The following is a 21,329-nucleotide window of genomic DNA, read 5'->3' on the forward strand; positions in this document are numbered from 1 at the left end:
ATTTCTGGTGTCCCCGGCTGTGATATTGCTGGAATATTGCTAAAAGCGGCGTAAAACCATAATCACTCACTCACTCACTGAATCTGAAAATTTCAAGTGAGCTCCCGAGCCTTGTTGCTGTATTATTTTCGTATTCGTGTAGTTTGTATTTTTACACTTCTCCATATGAAGTACAGGCAAGTCTTGATGATTAACTTTTTATCCCTGAAAAAAATATTTTTTTCATATTAATGATCATTGCCCAAGCCTTGTTTCTACATATACTGCCACATGTCAGACAAAAAATATCCTTGCAAAAATACTTTGTGTTGAGAAATGCAGTCACTTTGCAAATCATCCACATCATAACGATGGTAAAGTGACTGCATTTCTCAACACAAAGTATTTTTGCAAGGATATTTTTTTATAGGAATATTTGCAAATCATCCACATCATAACGATGGTAAATATTCCTATAAAATGTTCTTCAGGATAGAACTACCATTCAGGAAAAGGAATACCTGTTTTGCTAGTTCATTCCTTTTTTAAAGGGCGGTGGGGTAGCCTAGTGGTTAAAGTGTTACCTCGTCATGCCGAAGACCAGGGTTCCATTTCCCATATGACTAAATTGTGTGAAGCCGCTAAGGACACTGACGCAATCAAGCGAGGTTGGAAGAAGGCAGGATCACTGTGAGGCAACAGTGACACTAATTGGTCTGTTTACACTGTCATTTGTGATGTATTGTGTGACCATTCGGCATTCATTTGTGTTTTTAACTTATAGAGTAACTTGTGGTTCTGGTTGATTATTTCAACACTTGATGACGTGTTGCAATGAATAAAGTATGTACCGTATTCGACGTAATAAGCGCCCCGCTCTAATAAGCGCCCACGGCGATATTTGCTAATATATTAGCTAGTGTACAATTCCAATTCCTTCCGATTGATCAATGTCCACAAGACTTATTTATTCGTGTATAGTACACATTCGTGTGTTATATGCACCCTTAATTATTGGCAATTAAATTCTTGAAAAATATATCTGTCGTGTATAATTCACTTTTTTATAAGACCTTTTTTTGTATCATTTCAGGCTGTCAGCATAAACCACGAAATTTACGATCTTTCAACTCTGTTGTTTTTCACCAAAATTTTATTCTAATAAGAGCCCCCTATTTCTAATTTTGAGAGCGCCCTGGGCGCTTATTATGTCGAATACGGTATGTATTATTTATTCTTATTTTCGCGTTTTTAATTTTTGCGATGGAGTCTCGTTCGCAAAACTCGCAATAATAAAACGGTCACAAAAAATTCCCTGTTTACAGTATTACTAAAACTGGCATAAAACAAGACTCACTCGTTTTTCAATATCTGCATCAATTGCAATTTGATTGTGTTATATAGCTATTGTAGCTGGGTGTGGAGTCATCTCACAGTTGCCATGGTTACTGCCACAGCTGATGGGGAGAACCTCGTGGTCATGTGGACAAGAAGTCTGACATCAAATCTGAAACTTTGGGATTCGACTCCCCACTTATGGATGTCTGCCAGGATGTTTTTGTGTTCAATGCTCACCTCTAAGTGTCATGTTTCCGGGGTCTTTTAATGACATAAGTCAAGCTGTTGCCAGTATGAAGCAGCTGAACTAAACATCATGGACCAACTGTCAGTTTGTGAACGATACAGTGTAATATAACCAACAAAAAGTGAATTAATTCCAGTTTTACCACATGTGGTGTATTGCGCAGTGACAATTTGTCGTGCTAGTTATTAAATGCGCCTAACATAAAGCACCAATAACCGTCTTCTTTTTTCAATTAGACAGACAATTATTCTTCCAAATCTTAGAAAAGTTTTAATACGGCAGACAACATCAAGTAAAGTTTACTGTGATTGTCTCAAGGTTTGATCCATAGTTTTAACCTTCAAATTCCAGTATGGCTTTGAACATTTAGGAGAAAACCTACCGTGTTTTGAAATTTAATGTAGTCCAAATGTAGAGTATATACCTCTTATTTTAATTTGGAACCAAGTGCTTTAGTTAATCGTGTGTTTTCTGAAATAGATTTCATCATTATCTGTTGTTCTGATTTCGAACTTATAAATGTTCTCTTGGGCTGTCAGAAGCCATTGTTATGTACATAGACTGTCGATAGATCGATGATTTCATGCTCGAAGTTTCTGTGTGAAATGGGTTAGTTTAAAAGAGATATCATAGGATGAATAAGAAGGAAGCATTTTTTGATGTCATGGTAGAACAGAGATTGACATTACTTTTACAATTTACATGCCCAATTAGTGATAGCGTTTCTCCTCGTTCCCATGGTGATGTTTTCTATAATTAACTGTATGAATTCAGGAATCAGAAGTTTGTATTTTTGTAATGGGAAATCAAACTAGAGATATTTTGTGCATTATCTTGACATATACTGTATTTGACGTAATAAGCGCCCAGTGTGCTCTCAAAATTAGAATTAGAGGGATCTTGTTAGAATAAAATTTTGTTGAAAAAAAACATTATTGAAAGATTGTAAATTTTGTGTTTTATGCTGACAGCCTGAAATGATACAAATGAAAAGTCTGTGCGTATTATAACGACAGATATATTTTTCCAGAATTTAATTGCCCATAATTTAGGGAGCATATAACACACGAGTGCATATGATACACGAATAAATAAGTCTTGTGTACATTGATCAATTGGAAAGGGTGCTAATTGGGATTGTTCACTAGCCAATATATTAGCAAATATCGTTGTGGCCGCTTATATGGGCGGGGAGCTGAATACGTTGAATACGGTATTGTTCATACATCAAGACTGATGTTGCCAGAAAAGAAAGAATGTGGCTGGTGTGAGCAAGCCAACATGTGTGTGATACAGATCATATATTCATGGTGAGAACACATTGTAGATGGAGCTTGCAACAGATGTTAGTCCACCATGCATTTTAAAATTGAGACTAAGATCAACTTTCCATTGAAGGTTTGTGAATTAGGCCCATTTTTTGGTTTCGACATCATGTTCACTTTTTTTAGTTCAATCACTTTAATAGTAGATCAGATATAGGATTTTGTTTCTCGAGGGAGAATATGTCCCCCAGAACCTCATGCTACTTTAGGTGCGGTCAGGTAGCCTAGTGGTTAAAGCGTTCGTTCATCGCGTGGAAGACCCGGGTTCGATTCCCGACATGGGTACAATGTGTGAAGCCCATTTCTGGTGTCCCTCGTCGTGATATTGCTGGAATATTGCTAAAAGCGGCGTAAAGCCATACTCCCTCACTTACTCACTCATGCTGCTTTAATATTATACTATGATGTGGTTGTGGAAGGGGTTACGCTTGGTAACTTGGATGATTCTGTCATCACACTTGAATGGTGTGGGACGTTCATCATGCTATCAACCACTGGTTTTCCTGACCCAAGCTCAGTAACTAACAGGCCTTTATACCAGACAGGGAATCTGTGGTGATGAAGGAACAGGGCATCCTTCGTGTTAATATGTAATGTTGATGTCCAATGGTTCAACAACTCACACAATGTTTTCATTTGGATTGGTACGTCAAAAGTTGTTTAGGGTCCACCTGATGTAACCTCCTGTGGTTTTGTCTGTCAGATCTTCCAGATGCAATAAAAGATCTAATTTTTGTTAGATTATGAGTTTTCAACCGGTCTCAAGGGGTATATGTTGTTATGTACCCTGTGTGTGAGCCTATGTACCCAGAGCCGTAAAGTAAAACCATTTTGACAGCTATTAGATAATGCAAATGAACCAAGTTACTTCCCTTTATGCAATGCATTTGGATAAACATCGGTTCATTTCAGCTAAACGATATTATTATGTGAGATAAGCAAGTTACCTTAGTTTTATTACAACTGATTTCTCAGCAGGTACATGAGTTACTTGAAAAATAATTGCCTGCTCCTTAACAAAAAAGCTAGTATTTTAATGTAAGGTGAGATAATGGGTTTTGTAATAAAACTCAGAACTGCACATGTATTTATCAATGTTTTATGTCAATTTGGAGAAATGCTACATTTTCCAGTGTTTCGATGTCAATGTATCCTTTGAAATCAAAAGCAGTGATTTAAAACTTCAGGTAAATACACATAAACAAACAATAAATCGATACTTTCAAACTATACAAGTTGCAGGAAAGCATGATATATTTTGAACAAACAATACAATATATTTTCAAATTGTGCACTCGATCCAGATGCTTGCACTGGTTGCATAGGGGGATATTTATATATACAACATCTATGTACGGAAATTCCCCAGAATGATATAAGGTTAAATACATAGTTCTGGATTAGAAAAACTGCAAAAATATATCTTTCCCAGCAAGTTATAGCCTATACATGACAATTGAAGGAACAAGCCAAATAGTACATAAAAATATCTCAAATATTTTTTTTATGCCAAAACAACAAAAAAGTTCTGTCTTCCATCATTAAACAAAAATACAAGTTTTTGATTTTGTTGATGTCAAAAATGTTTATTGATGTCGTATTTATTTTTTGAAATTGTTTTTAATTTTATAATTAAGGAGTGGCATTGTATATATATACTACTCAAACAAAGGGAAGGACCACCTGATTCTTTCTAATGGCATGACAGATTAGCTATAGTACTATGAAAGAATCCGGTTGTCCTTAAATTTTTTTGAGTAGTTTATATCAATTTGTTCAGTGAATCATAATGTTTTCTGATTTTTCAATCAAAATCAATTATATATGACAATTTAGGTTTAAAAATCTCTCGTCAAAAACTTGCTGTTTGTCATTTTTGATGTCAGTTACCTGAACAAGATTTCACATTCAGTTGCCATGGTGAATGGACAAACGACATGTTTCCCCTTTTTTTACAAATATTTGTTAACATGTGGTTCAGATACAAAATAAACAGTTGAGACAAGTCCACAAATACATATATACAGTTGAACATTTCAGTATTCCATTGCAATAACAGTTTCTAACAGTATCAATAATCTCATCAGTCCAATCCAAAATTCTTATCGCAACATAAATAAATATATATTTATTAATAAAAAAAAATTCACAACACAGAATCTCCCTTAAAGTTACAGCAAAAAAGGTAGCCAAAAATTAACAAACTGACAGAACAGAACCAATAGCCAAATAAAGCAGACCCTTTTAGTCTCCCTGATTTCCAGGGTATACACACATCCCTGTCAGAGCAGGCTAAGAAAAAACAATGGTGCCCTCTTTAGGACACAACTAGTCTGTCATCCAGATCACTGAGAATAAGTTAAAACTGAATCCAACTCAAGTCTAGAATAATTTGGCAAGTCTAGATATCCTCAGCTCCAGAAATTAAGCATTGTTCTGGGATCCATTTAAGTTATGTTTTTTTATATTGCAGATAGATATTTTCTGGGACTAAATGTTAGTCAAGCCCACTGTTATTATTATTATTTTTCTGGGACTAAATGTTAGTCAAGCCAACTACAGTTGGTTCGATTTTAAAGTTGTAGAAATGTATCCTTTAATATTTCAAAAGAAATTTATCTCAAGCATTCAAACAAATTACTTGGGTTTTTTTCTATTATAAACATTTTTTACTTTCATATTTACTTTCAAGTTGTGACTAACATGAATAAAGAAGGCTGATTTTATTTGATTAAGCTTAGTAAATTTTGACTTCCAACAGCATAAATACGAGAGTTATTGCTAAAATGCTTGAAGATGACAGATTTCTGGAGACAAACTTGCTTTTAAACATTAAAAATCTGTGACACAAGACATATGTTTCACTTGATTACTGTTTTATCGACCTAAAATATTAACAAGGGACAAAGAGTTAAAAAAACCAAATGCTCTCCCAATAAGCTTCCAAACCACTTATTTCACACTTTTGAGTCACCATTGTATTTGATCTTTATATATTTCCAAAACTTGAAAACGTCAAAAGGATGAAATGCAAGCCATCAATTGTATGACCTCTAAAAACAATTTTTTCAAATTTGATCAAAAGTTGAAATTTGGCTGTTTAGGGCTGTCATCACTCATATAATATATCAAATTTCTAACAGACTCAAAGGTAATGGAAAATATTGAAATATTTATCAAAGTTAATTCACACTCCCATTAACAGAATCAGCATCTGTTGCAAAGGGATACAGACACACAGAAAGTTGCAGCTTACAGAGTCACTAGTATTATATCGCTTTTGTTTGAAAAAAATATTTAGGCCAGACAAACTTATTTACTTGTTTAACTGACCCGCAAGTCAGTTTAAAGTCATTTTCATAAATCATATTTATCAATATAATTGAATGTAAAACCTCTCCGGAAACCATTATTTCAATTGCATTTACTGACATTTAGACCATGTTTGCTAAAACAACTTTACATGAAGCGAAAGGACAGCATTTTTGAAAAATACAAATGAACCTCATAAAGATGGGGGGCGGTCGGGTAGCCTAGTGGTTAAAGCGTTCGCTCGTCACGCCAAAGACCCGGGTTCGAATCCCGACATGGGTACAATGTGTGAAGCCCATTTCTGCTGTCCCCCACCGTGATATTGCTGGAATATTGCTAAAAGCGGCGTAAAACCGTACTCACTCACTCATAAGGATGGTGTGTATTATGCACAAGAAAATACAGTATTAGGCACAAGAAAATACAGTATGAGGCACAAGGAAGTCATACTTTTAGAAGATGTAGAAATTAACCTGGAACATTTACTAGCATGAAAGTGACAACATTTTGGGATACCTCCCAAGGAGCCTGATTTTCTACTACCCCACATCATGACTTTAACATCTCAGGATAGCAAGCTTGTACCAATTTCTATCCCTCATTTAGTCATTTGTTCTTTTTATTAAAATTGTTTTCTGATTTTAATTTTCCCCTCCTGTCTTCAGTCATGTGGGGATAAATGTTTATAAAAATGTAATTAAATTGATGTGGCCTTAAATATTTTTGAAAAAAATAAGTAATTTGAATTTAAGAAATGTAAGAAAGATTTTAGGCCCATGTTGACGAAAATTAGCATAGGAGAGATTTATGGTCAGAGGGAAATTGAATGGCAAATATAAAGTAGGCAAATTAAAGTAGGCAGGCATAGAGAACACAGATAACAAAAGAGGAGGTATATGAAATATGGCAGACAGATTCTTGTATTTAAAATGAAGTCCGACTCTGAAAGAAAGTAATGTTTAGTGCAAGTGAAGGCTTCAAAATCTTGTAAACTTTATTTTATTAATCTGGTAATAACAAGCAATTTTATGGTATCTTTTGTAAACTTTATTTTAATAATCTATTCATTATTAAATGTTTTAATTTAACAAGCAGTTTTGTGGCATCTTTGTTATTTCCAAAGACTGTCTCTTTTGTAGGCATTGAGTTGTTGAATGGACAAACAAGTTTACAAATCATTTCAAAAGAAAGTTAGTTAAGCGAACATTTGCAGTTGAAATTTTGAATTTGAACTATTTGTTCTATTTTCAAAAATAATTTTGTTATAAGATTCAGATGACTTTATGTAAATATTAACTATTTTGATTATTTTAAGATATATATAATTTGAAGCCAATTTGAAAAATCATATTGCATTATTTTTTGTTTCTACGGGATATATAATTATCAATAAAATGAACATGCCAGATTAATTTATTTTCTTGTTAAAAATGTTTACAAAGACCCATCCTCACTACTCCAGGGTTTGTTTTCTTGCTGTTTGAGTTAGGAAAAAGAGTGAGTGAGTGATTGGGTTTAACGCCTCTTTTAACAGTATTCCAGTTATATCGCAGAGGGTCAGCTTAATGTGGGAGGAAAGCCCGAAGTGATGCAGGTCTCAGACGTTTACCACTTCGTTGAAACACATGAACATGGGTATAGTGCTGACAAACCTAGAAACATAATCGCGGCGATCAAGGATTCGAGCCCACAATTATAGGTTTCTGGCGTGCCCAAGGGACGCAACTCTGCACAGCGAATCGCGGCGCCTTAGACAACTGGGCCACCCGTGCCCCCTAGGAAAAGAAATCATTAAACATGGTTGATAGCCAGGGTCAGCATTAAACTCTTTGGGGACTGCAAAACAAATTTCAAACCATCATCAGACTGCATCCCCCTACAGATGTGTATATTTCCGAAGTGTCAATACAAGTTATATACACTACTCAAAATATGTTAAAGAAGGTTGAAAAAGCAAAAAATGAAATATGGGTTGATCAGATTTCTGAAGTAAAAAGTTAATTACTTGTTTTGGCCTGAATATGTTTTCCTGTACACCAAAGTAAAAGTCAAATCTAGATTATTTGTTCTGCACGGAAGGACCAATCTCAAAGCAGATCTAAGTTCTCGCTATCGCTAAACAAAGATCTGAGGACTTCCCATTATGGGTCACGTCAGAACGACCTTTCATCCGACCAATCAAAGCGTCTCTTACCAGATCATGAAAGTGACAGTCGGAATGTGTTTCCTAATCATGCAACCTCGAAAATGTTAAAACAGGGTATTCCGAACTACAGTTACAGCCTATACGACTGATTCAATCAAAATCATCGTCTCTCTTTCTATCTGATTTTAATGAGATTGTGGAAGGACATGCTACCTATATGGACACCAGGGAAGCATCTTCCCGAGGCAAGTGAGTTAACTGACTATAAAAGTCCAGTTTCCACCCTTGCCGAACTAGGCTGGTATTATGGAGTTACATTTTGGCTGGACTAACGAGTCTATGCATAGTCCAATCAAAATCACGCACAGAAATCGAAATCCGGTCGTAAACTGTTGTGCAGATTTCGGTCGATTGCAGGATTTGCAAAGCATGTGCACCGCCAACTCGATGTCAGCAGATATTTTCCAAATCTTTTCATGTTTTCATTGGTCCATAGGAGAGGCTTAGAGGGGACATAACTGGTAATAGCCACTGGTGGCGCTACGATCGAGCCCAGTAATTCCAGCCAAGTTCGGCAAGGGTGGAAACTGGACTTTTAAAGTCAGTTAACTCTCTTGCTTCGGGAAGATGCCATTGAAGATGTCATCACAACATTTAAGGATTATACTGCTACAGTTTGCATATTTGAACTAGCGGTGTTACCATACAGTGATACAGTATTGTATCCCGATACCAGGCCCACGATACAATACATCGATTTACAACCCCGTATCATGATACATACGCTACATTACACTTCAAGTTATATTGGTGAAAAAAACCACGTAAATGAAAACATATATAAAATGCTAAACGATACTGTTCAACAACCAGCTAAAGCAGGTTCTCTAGTATTTTCCATCTGGCTGTAAATAAACATTCAAAGGAACCCTCTGGTCTATATGTTTCTGCCCTACATTATAAACCCCCATGACGTCATCCTGTTGTTCTCCAGTCGGGTTAAAGCTCATATACGGGGATGTTTTAATGTCTCTGGGATTTTATATAATATCCCCTGGATTTTATAGGATATATAGGATTTTCCAGGCATATTTGCTATGTAATGTGTTATAATGTCCCAAATATTTTATTATTACAACTTCCGTTCAGATTGTAACATGTAATGAAATGTGAAATCAAGTGACAAATGTTTTTATATTTTCCCAAGGATCGAACACGCAACCTTCGTGTCTATAGCCCAGTACCACGAGATGACAGCTGCTGAAAAATGCTTTTTAGAATGTATTTTTCAAGTACCGTACGGTAGCAACAGATATTTTATGCCCGAAAGTATGTTTGAAACATAAAAGTGTTGATAAAAGTTGTTTTAAGTTTCTCTTATGGTTTATAAGTTAGATAAAACACTTCCCCTCAGGTTTTTATGATATTTAATAAAACCTTAATTTATCCCGCAGATGCGTGTTTTAAATATCATAAAAACCCTCAGACGTGCTTTATCCTACACACATCCCATCTTCGATCTCTGAAATTTAAAAACAAATGATTCAGGGTTGTGATGCAAAAAGGAAGAACATCGACTAATAAAATAAAAGTACTGTTTTGGGATACGAAACATATCACTGCAATAGTATCGGGATACATCTCCTATCCCTAATGTATCGTTACACCTCTAATTTGAACAAAGTCTTGGAGTGTGAATTGACATTTCTTCCGGCAGTGTATTTCTGTATGTACACACGGCTCCGCCTTTAGGTAGGATGAAGTTTCTTTGAACCATCAAATACAGAATACTGTTCAGCTATTCCACTTTAATCTAAGATAATAATCAGACAGTTTCAGTCCAATGGTCAAGATTCAGAACAACATGAAAATAAAACACCCACGATTCTGTACATGACGAAGGCAAGGTTGTAATAAAACAGAATAAGTCACACACATGCACGCCAAACTTAAGAAACCATGATACCACCATCGTCTCCTCCGGCTCCGGTATCTTCAAGGACCCGCCTTGCTTGGCACCAGGAACTGAGCAAGACCCAAAGATGATTGACAACACAATTCTGGCTATTAGTGATACTATTAGATCAATCTCTGTTGAGAGCACTTGATGAAGTTTGTCCAAGATTTATATATATATATATATACATGATCACATGACAGCTTAATGAAGACAAATTCATAAGTTTATGAAGACAAATTCATAAGTTCATGAAGACAAATTCAAAAGTTCATGAAGACAAATTCAAAAGTTCATGAAGACAAATTCAAAAGTTCATGAAGACAAATTTACAAGTTAATCAAGACATAGTCAAAATGACAAATTGCTTAAATAAGGACTTTTAACATACATACTTTGCAATTCTGAACAACCAAAATTCTTCAAAATTTGATTTAAACTTTAACTAATTGTTTTCTTGACATAAAATTTTAATGATAAAAATCAAAACTCAAATGAATTTTTTAAATGTAAAATTTATGTTTACTCTACTTCACTTTGAGAAAAAACGGATATGAAATAAAAAATGATTTTTACATAACTTTCAAATATATTAACCTTTTTTAATGTAAAATTTGTTATTAATCTACTTCACTTTGAGTAAAAAAGGATATGAAAAAAAAAAAAGATTTTTATTTGAAAACATAACCTTCAAATATATCAATCTTTTTTAAAATAAGTTTCTATCAAAATGAATGATTGTTAAAACAATATGTCATGTTACAAATATGAAAATGTCTTGAAAGTGAGGACAAAAATGTATTACTGTTATTTTATTGTTACAACGTCTCATGTCCTGTCTTCATTCAAATTGTGCGTATTCTTGCGATGAACAGTCTCTCTCAGCTTCCATCCTTGGAATCCCCAAGTCCAATGGAGGCTCACTTGGCATCACTGGCAGGCTCTCTTACAGACCCCAGGGCATATATTTAACAAAACAATCATCCACATTCCTTCCCTAATCCCCATGACAGTTCCATCAGCCTGTACTCAACCCATTCTTTGCTATAGAAATAAAAAGACTTTAGGGTTCCTTCATACTTAAGGAACCCGTGAAGATCCGGGTTAGAATAGGTCTTCAGCAACCCATGCTTGCCATAAGAGGCGACTAACAGGATCGTGCGGTCAGGCTCGCTGACTTGGTTGATGCATGTCATCGATCCCAATTGCGTGGATCGATGATCATGATACTAATCACTGGATTGTCTGGTCCAGAATTGATTATTTACAGACCACCGTCATATTGCTGGAATATTGCTGAGTGCGGCGTTAAACAACAAACCAACCAACCAGATCTACTTAAGGGTTCCTTTATAGAATTAATTTGTGATTCACCTTAAATGTTCGTCTATATTACTGGGTGACTTCATCGCTTCAAAACATTCCTAGTGTCCCATACAGTGATATTGCTGGAATATTTCTAAAGGTGCTGAACAACCAAACCACACCTTTTTAGTTCTTGTAATCAGAGTAAAATTTAGAAGTCTCAGACCAAAAGAAACCTCAACCTTTTTTATGGTCAGTCCGTTTAGTCCAAAGAAATAATTTTAACCTGTTATTCACTTAATAGCCGAGATAATATATTTATTGATTTTAGGTTTGTCATATGCCAGGAAGCTGTCAGAATAATATAAAAAATTAGATGTTGTCAGGATTTATTTCTTAAAATGAATGTTGAAAAGAAACTTTGTAACAAAAAAATAAATGAAATAAGAACGTTTAAATCATTTTGATGAACACATTTTCAATTAAACAGTATTTGTTTACTCCTAGGATCATATTTTACCCACAGCCGAGTATATTTTCTCACACATTTGTTTTGAAAAGGCAACAATTATTGTTTTCTTTCTCCTTTAAGTTGATCTGGCCTTAAAGATTTTTATCAGTCACAATCCAATAAAATGTAGCAGAAGTAGGGACCACACCTTTGACTATTTTCGCCCTTAGCAAATGTTAAGTAGAACAGATGTTTCATATAAAGCCCCTGCTTGTTTCTTGACATCACCAAGAACTTTATACAAAAGATCAAGTCAAACAGAGATTCTCATTAGGCTATAATAAATATATGAACACATTTTAATCTCCATCCATTTCACTACCAAACACCACCTCACATAATTTTACTGTCCCTCAGTACCTTAAGGGGGCGGTCGGGTAGCCTAGTGGTTAAAGCGTTCGCTCGCCACAAGACCCGGGTTCGATTCCCGACATGGGTACAATGAGTGAAGCCCATTTCTGGTGTCCCCCGCCGTGATATTGCTGGAATATTGCTAAAAGCGGCGTAAAACCATACTCACTCACTCACTCAGTACCTTAGGGTTCTACTACACCAAATCAGAACCAGTTTGGACAGTGCGGTTTTCGTAGCCTTCAGTGCAGATCGTGAGAAGTGTGCAGGCTGTGATTGGATGATATTGTGCAAGATTTTTCTGTCTTTTAAATGTACACCCATCCATGCAGTTATTAAAACTGACCACGTTTTTCTATATTTCGTACTGTCTTTTTCAACACGATGACTTATGCTGAATGTGACCACAGATATTTTCAAGTAGGTGACATTTGGTGCGGAACTGGGGTTGGTGTGTTTAGCTTCCTGTACTCAGAAAAGGAGCTGGCTAAGCTGGTCGATTTTTTTTGTTTTTATTGCTGCTCTAAGGCCAAACTGTGCACACACGTACAGGTGATAGCTGTTAAATGCTTAATTATTTAGAAAAAAAATATAACGTTACTATAGAAGTCTATGGGAAAACATTTGGTTGTGTGTAACCTTAACAGACAAAGAAAGTCACTGAGTGGGTCACCTTGATGAAATACAATGTACTGACATAGCCCTCCCAATCAATAATGTTTCATGTGAAAAATATCTCTCAACAGTTAATTGATGCATTGAACAGTTAGTTTTTAAAAAGTAAAATATCTCCAACCTCACATTTTTTTAATATGTTAAATTTATTAAAATCGATTAAATGATTTATTGATGCCTTATGTCCGATCCTTCTTTCTTTTTCTCAGTATAATCCTAAAAACCAAGGCCTCATTCCAAGTAAAAATCTTAGCGCTAAGGCGATCATAGCTTCCATCATTCAACATGTGACGCTAAGATTGCTTTGAGGATTGAGGCCCTGGTCGGTTTGTCATGAGAATCAGTTTGAGTGTGAGGGGGTGAGTTTGTCAGTCAATCAAGTGTAAGTACACATGTCGGGAGGAAACAGCTGTGTCAAGTTTACATTTGGCAAAAGCCAGCTTTGGTAACATTTTGCAAAGGCCACAGTGACTTGTTGCTTGAATACCCAATTATGTTTTCAAGATTTCATGGATGTAGTTTTTTTGTTGTAAACAGTCTAAGGGAAAACGATCAGAAAAGTGGTTCAGAAAGGCTTCAAATACTAAAGACAATTGATAAAACTATAATATGATCACAAATTATCATTCTTTTAGACACGTAAATTAACTTATAAACCAACCTTGACAACATCTCATATTTTTTAAATTTTATTTTGGAGCTTCCTGCCTCTTGGCCAAGAAAAGCGGTTGCCAACCCCCTTTTGGTATGTGGGATTTGGAGTTTACCATATTCGACGTAATAATTGCCCAGGGCGCTCTCAAAATTAGGAATTGTGGGCTCTTCTTAGGATATTATTTTGGTGAAAAAAAACAGACATGAAAGATCTTAAATTTTGTGGTTTATGCTGACAGCCTGAAATGTTTACATACGCCAGATATATTCTTCCAGAACTTAATTGCCCATAATTAAGGGTGCATATAACACACGAGTACGTATTATACATGAATAAAAAAGTCTTGTGTACATTGATCTATCGGAAGGGGTACTAATTAGGATTGTTCACTAGCCAATATGTTAGCAAATATTGCCGTGGGCGCTTATAAGAGCGGGGCGCTTATTACGTTGAATACAGTATTAAAAGGGTATTCAGGACTCAGAGGTCATTGAGCGAATACAATTGTATTTGGTATAGAGATTCAAATTTCCTTTATATATTTTCTTTTTTCAATATTTTTTCAGTTATTCAACTTAAAATTTGCACCCTTTTCTCAATGCTTTTGAGATTTGTGTCAGGTAGTATTCAGTATTGAGGGTGAGTAATGACACTCAGAGTGAAAACTAAGATAGTATTCAGGATTCAGTGGAGGGGGTGGTTGGCACCCTCCGAAAATCTTTAAAACAGGAAATTAATTCTTTGGTGTTGTCTCAGAGTAAAACATAAGCTATCTTTAAATATGTTTACAGAAGATACTGTTTTTATGCCCTTACCATCTGAGCTTAAATCCCGGAAACTAGTCATTACTCCATGAACATTTGAATGATCTAAACACTGGACAAAAATATTTGCATGGCAACCTGCTGTGGACATAAATGTTTCGTTCAATTTCCAGCCAGCACAGGAAATGTCACCTGAGGTCATCTAACAATGATTTGTTCAATCCAATTCCCCTGCTAACATCATTATCAAACAAGGAAACAACCAAAGGGGGATTACTCAGATATCCAGAAGTAACTCTGTTCAATCAATTTCTATGTGTAAAGATGATGTATCTAACCCATGTCAATCACATTTTGAGATCAGTTCTGTTTTATCTTGATAAGCAAAACCTTTGATTGATTTTACTTCTTTACTGCACTCCTTATATTAGATGGTGTGAATATGCAAATCGAGTAAGGACACAAAATCGTTTTTTTCACTCAAAATTGGTAAAAAGCAGTCACACATACATCTTATTACACAAAAGTAGGCATCACATCAGAGAGAAGTTCTGGTAAATATGTACCTCATCATTGCTGTATCAACAGCTTCATCAACAGCTTCATCAATAGCTTCATCAACAGTTTCATCAACACAAACATCATCACATTTTCAACAAGATTCTCCAAGACGATTGGTGTACAAATATGGTGAAAAACCAAAGTGTGAGTGTGTGCACATTCCAGCTGTCCTGGACATATTTTATTTGTCCATAGGAAGTCATAGTCCTGACTGCTGATGTGCGACTGAGTTGATCCAGTTTCTCAGAAAGATGACAGTGACAGGTGATATATACACTGGGGACATCGAGTTACTTGCATAGTTCACTTACATAGTTACAATGGTACCTGGTTGTGTTTGCCCAAATAAGCATTGCTGGCGGCAAAGTTCAGCACTTTAGCTGAAGGTGAAGGTCTTCAGTTTAGGTGAATGTAGTCGGCTTAGCTGAAGGTGAAGGTCATTGGTTTAGCTGTAGGTGAAGGTCACTGGCTTAGCTGAAGGTGAAGGTCATCAGTTCAGTTGAAGGTGAACATCAGTTTTCCAAAGGGTGAAGGTCATCAGATTGGTCACATGGGAATCATATCAATACTGATAGAGGTCAATGGGTACTTTTATAGAAGCTGTGCAGTCTGTGTATACTGTAGTCCGCATGATATATTCTTGGCTGAAAGTTTTCACTTTTTTAGGAAATTGATTTCTCAAACAATTTTACTATTTGGTGAGGGAATGTTTAAGAGAATAATTTATAAAGCTCAAATTTGAATCCGTATCTATTAAATACATTCAGTTTTTAATGGATGAAAGGCATGTTAAAGATAGAATATGTCCACGTCTCCTACAAACCAAATGAAGATGCACCCTACACATTCACTTTTGGCTAAAATTATCACAATTATCCAAAATTATCCAAAATTGTCCAAAAGAAGAACCCACAATTTGCTGCATTCATATTTTAGAATGTTTAGCCACTTAATTTCATTTGGCCATTTTTTGAAAAGTGAACACATTTCCTATGGAATGATATACAATATGTATCATATTCAGCATTCAAATATTCCAAATTATGTGTTGCAGTATTTCTTTAACAATGTTGTGTTTATGATGGCTGATCCTACAGACTAGCATCTGTCTGTACCCACTGACATGAGCTTACTTTAAGGATTCTATTGCATATCCTGGAGCTCATCCTGTTCTCTTGTTATCCATTATCCTTTGGACTGTAATTGAAAATTATTATTGTAACTACCAGTAGGGCTGGGATGGGTAACTCGGGTCCTACTCAGTACCCACCTGACCAGGGTACCCACTGGACTACCCGGACCTGTGGTTAGTCACGTGATATATTGTTTAATGACAAAAATTATCTAGAATTCTATGGTTACACTACAAGTCACTAATGTTCGCATTTGTAGTAAATTTGGACTCATCCGAGCCCTAACTGCCAGGAATAATTACAGAAATAACTCTGATCTGCACATGATTTACAATGACTGGCACTCTGTAAACCAACCTGACACTGTCTGAACCTCATATCTGAACCACTCGTCTGGATGTTCTTCAAGAATGGCCTTTAAAATTTGCTGTCTTCAGGTCAGGTATGCTGCACTGCAGTGGATATTCAAACATCCTTCTATACAAGATCAGTGAACTGTAACAAAGTTGGCTTTGTGACAGCAAATATGTATCATGAATCAGTAATCCACAAGAAACGTCCTTCATCCAGTCATGCTTATTCCATGGTTAAATATGCCATTGTTGTTCCATCCAATCAGCATTAATAGATGTTTCATATTCCAGCAACCAGCAATGATAGATGTTTAGTATTCCATGGTAGAATACACCATTGTTATTCAATCTTAGTACCAGCAATGATAGATGTGTTTGTATTCCATGGTAGAAGACACCATTGATATTCCATCTTAGTACCACCAAACCAGCAATGATAGATGTTTTTGTATTCCATGGTAGAAGACATCATTGTTATTCCATCTTAGTACCACCAAACCAGCAATGATAGATGTTTTTGAATTCCATGGTAGAAGACATCATTGTTATTCCATCTTAGTACCACCAAACCAGCAATGATAGATGTTTTTGAATTCCATGGTAGAATACACCATTGTTATTCCATCTTAGTACCAGCAATGATAGATATCTTTGTATTCCATGGTAGAAGACATCATTGTTAATCCATCTTAGTACCACCAAACCAGCAATGATAGATGTTTTTGAATTCCATGGTAGAAGACACCATTGATATTCCATCTTAGTACCACCAAACCAGCAATGATAGATGTTTAGTATTCCATGGTAGAAGACATCATTGATATTCCATCTTAGTACCACCAAACCAGCAATGATAGATGTTTAGTATTCCATGGTAGAATACACCATTGTTATTCCATCTTAGTACCAGCAATGATAGATGTCTTTGTATTCCATGGTAGAATGCATCATTGTTATTCAATCTTAGTACCACCAAACCAGCAATGATAGATGTCTTTGTATTCCATGGTAGAAGACATCATTGTTATTCCATCTTAGTACCAGCAATGATAGATGTTTTTGTATACCATGGTAGAAGTCATCATTGTTATTCCATCTTAGTACCACCAATCCAGCAATGACAGATGTTTTTGTTTTCCATGGTAGAAGACATCATTGTTATTCCATCTTAGTACCAGCAATGATAGATGACTTTGTATTCCATTGTAGAAGACATAATTGATATTCCATCTTAGTACCACCAAACCAGCAATGATAGATGTTTAGTATTCCATGGTAGAATACACCATTGTTATTCCATCTTAGTTCCAAGAAACCAGCAGTGATGTTTAATATTCCATGGTAGAATACACCATTTGTATTCCATCATAGTAGCATCACATCAGCAATTATAGATGTTTAGTATTCCACAGTAGAAGATACCAAAGCTAATTCTTACAATCTTGGTTCCACTAAACTATCTATAGTTTCCCAAAGTCTAACACTCACTGTTACTTGACCATTATTTTCTCATCAATCCTCAGAGATACCTTTGGTGAAGTGGTATCTTTCTTGCATGCTTTGCTTGAAAACGTAGCCACGTGTGGGTTAACCATGATACCCCTATTGAACACAAAGCCCTCTTGTAGATTAATGATCATATCCCACTCATGGGTAAACCATGGTACCCCAATTGAATACAAAGTCCACTTATGGGTTAACCATAATACCCCAACTGAACAAAAGGTCCACTTGTGGGTTAACCTCGGTACCTGGACTGCACAAAAGGCCCACTTGTGGGTTAACCTCGGTACCTGGACTGCACAAAAGGCCCACTTGTGGGTTATCCTCGGCACCTGGACTGCACAAAAGGCCCACTGGATGGTTAAGCATGGTACCCCATTTGGGAGGACTGGTTGAACTGAGTAATCAGAGCTGTGAGGGTTCACAGCCGTCTAACATTGAACCTCCATTGAGTGGCCGGAGTCTGGCAGACCTTTCTCATTCCTCGTCATTGATGAAGATTGACTTCTGCTCTGACGGTCCAGTTCATCTTGCTCTTGGTCATACCGGTCTTCATATCGGTTTTGTCCAAACTTATCGTGATCATATCTTTCCTGTTCAAATCGACAATGTCGGCACTGGATCCTTCTTTCCATGGTAGAGGAACGATCCATTGATGAATTTCGATCAATGGGCACGCTGTGATCTATGGCTAGTTGATGGTCCATGGACAGATTCGGATCTCCGTCGAAGTGATCCATCATATGTTCCACGTTGGAGGAATTGGGGCGTGAAGGCTGTCGGTGTTGTGCCATGAGACAGGCGATGTGCTCTCGGTTATAATTCTGGTAATGATCACAATAAACAAATCGAGAGAGAAGGTTCAGTTTGCGGTCAAAAAGAATATACAGGATTGGTTCCAGCGTCCCTTGAGACCATGCGATGAAGCTAAATGTCTGGTAAACTTTTGGTGAAACTTTGTACGTAAAATCTACAAGAATGAGGCAGAAGAAAGGGTACCAACACACTACAAACATTATAGCTGTCATGACAAATATCTTAGCTCTGTGAGAAGACTCTTCTATTAGTTCCCGAATACTGCTAGCTGTCTGTTTCGGCTGATCCATGATTGTAATTGAAGTCCTGACCAGCATTGAGACTCGGTTCGGTTGATTCGACTGAATTTCTTTATAGAATTTGCACAGAAAATGGGTGGCACAAATGAGAGCTAATGAAATGATCAGAATCATCATCACATAGGCAATATATCCCGAAGCCTTTCCAATCTTGAAAGTACAAATGCCGATTCTACTGTTGAATTCTATGTTTCCGCCAATCAGTGTAGGCCCGAGGTGTAGAATAGTGCTAGTGATATACACAGTAAGGATTCCGAACAACACACAACAAAGCGTACCCTGGGACGTCCCTCCAATGTTTGTTTCACCAAAGGTGTACGCCTCGGTACAAATCATCGCGACAAGATTGAACGCTGATGCTGTGTTGATAACAATGTAAGCAGACCCTTGCAGTGCACACGATGTTGGCTCATCGACTGAAAGTAAGTTACTTCCAAATGGAATGCAAAACATGGCCTTCACGAAGTTCAGGAAGCAGCAATGAATCAGGAACGCGCTTGTCATCTTGCGTAGTGTCCTCCTCACCACTATACAGATGATGACGGTGAGGTTCAGCAGCATCCCGAGGATGCCTACGAAGTAGAGATAGTAGGCTTCCTGGTGTTTGTTAGGACCACCGGGCATGATGGCTTCTGTGGACAACTTGAGACTGGCTGCTGGGAGGGTGGGGACCACATACTCCCCGCTGTTACGAGCAACAATAGTGTCTGGCAGCGAGTGAACGGATACGTTGACGATCATCATCATGGAAGATCACGACTGGCAACACCTGGAGGATCATCTTGACTCAAACACCTGAAACAGAAAATAATTTTTCAGCATAAGATAAGCATTTAGGGGGTATAAATGATGTGTTTTTAGGTTTGGGGAACAATAAGCAATAATTTTGTTTTACAATATTCAGATTTGTGGGGTTTATTGTATGTTTAAAATTTTCATTTGGCACAAGTAGGGTAGCCAAAAGTTTCAATTCAAAATTTGTAAATTAAATGTTTAATAACACCAGCAAATCAGAAAAATGATAAATATAAGAGATGCAACCCTTTCCATATTCCTATGAAATCTTAGCTAAAAGTGGAGTTGATTTTTTAATCCGACTATATCATGTGGATGTGTTTATGAATCTCTCTTTGATACTAGAAATTCCTGTAAAGATGAACATATCCTGCCCCACTGGTGGCACCATCCCAAACACATGCAAAGGCAAGCCAAGTAAAGATATCCTGTTTATCCTATTGAATAATTTTTGTAGCACTAATTTTATATGTGTACTCGACCAGCTGGGAGACAGACATCACATTACAGTGAATTCTTTTTTTTTTCATATTGTTTTGACAGCTTCCGTGGTCTAGTGATAGAGCGTCCGCCCAGAGAGCGGAAGGTCCGGGTTCGATCCCCGGCCGCTTCATACATAAAGATGTTAAAAGATGGTACTTGTTGTTACCCTGTCTGGCGCTCGGCATTAAGGGGTTAAAGCAAGGACTGGTTGGCTCAGAGTCAGTATACTGTGACTGAGTGGGGTATTCATGTTAAACTGCGGCATGGTATCTCAGTGGGCATCAGTCCGGCCTAGTACAAGCAGCCACACACACACACACACATACATGCATGCACGTCGCTATGTAAGTGCAATAATCTTGGACGCGACTTTAAATCCAATTTCACCTCACCTCATATTTTTTTGGACAAGATGTGTTTAATAAATCTATGTGGACAAATACAGACAAAATCGTTTTGTTTCTGGTTCGGAATTCAGGGTCACTCTAAAATGTTGTGGTGTCATACAATGGATGATGTGATGTTTTTGTATCAGCTGAATCATTCTGTACTAGTTGTATAACAGTGTTCTAGCATTATATCTACCAACAACAGCAACAACACCACAATTACCATCACTATCATAACAATCATCTATGTGACAGGCTGGTCACACAACTGGGCATACTCAGCTTTTGTTATGTCAATTCTTTGATTGTGAAAATTAGCAACATCCATGTCAACGTTATTCCTGTGTTACAACTTCTTATATATATAGAACATGCTTTCAACACAGTCAACCACATCAGGAAGATATAGCACTATCAACAGCGCAGTCAACA

At 36.7% G+C, this 21,329-nt stretch overlaps 2 protein-coding genes across 5 annotated transcripts in view; one reads left to right on the forward strand and one right to left on the reverse strand.

Moving 5' to 3' along the window:
• The window catches only part of LOC139455476 (protein MTO1 homolog, mitochondrial-like), a 191,453-nt gene that overhangs the window by 34,854 nt on the left and 135,270 nt on the right, over positions 1-21,329 (forward strand). The gene's annotated exons all lie outside the window — the stretch shown is intronic.
• Positions 14,994-21,329, reverse strand: part of LOC139456273 (5-hydroxytryptamine receptor 4-like) — a 120,564-nt gene continuing 114,228 nt past the window's right edge. For all 4 annotated transcript variants that reach the window (XM_071237894.1, XM_071237896.1, XM_071237897.1 and 1 more), the window contains exon 2: positions 14,994-20,025. In XM_071237894.1, coding sequence (XP_071093995.1) covers positions 18,547-19,977 — 1,431 coding nt within the window. In that variant the 5' untranslated portion in view covers positions 19,978-20,025 and the 3' untranslated portion in view covers positions 14,994-18,546. The remainder of the gene's footprint in view (positions 20,026-21,329) is intronic.

The sequence above is a fragment of the Haliotis cracherodii genome, unplaced genomic scaffold, assembly GCF_022045235.1.
Source record: "Haliotis cracherodii isolate W230 unplaced genomic scaffold, xgHalCrac1.p SCAF_11, whole genome shotgun sequence".
In the NCBI taxonomy this organism is placed as follows: domain Eukaryota; kingdom Metazoa; phylum Mollusca; class Gastropoda; order Lepetellida; family Haliotidae; genus Haliotis; species Haliotis cracherodii.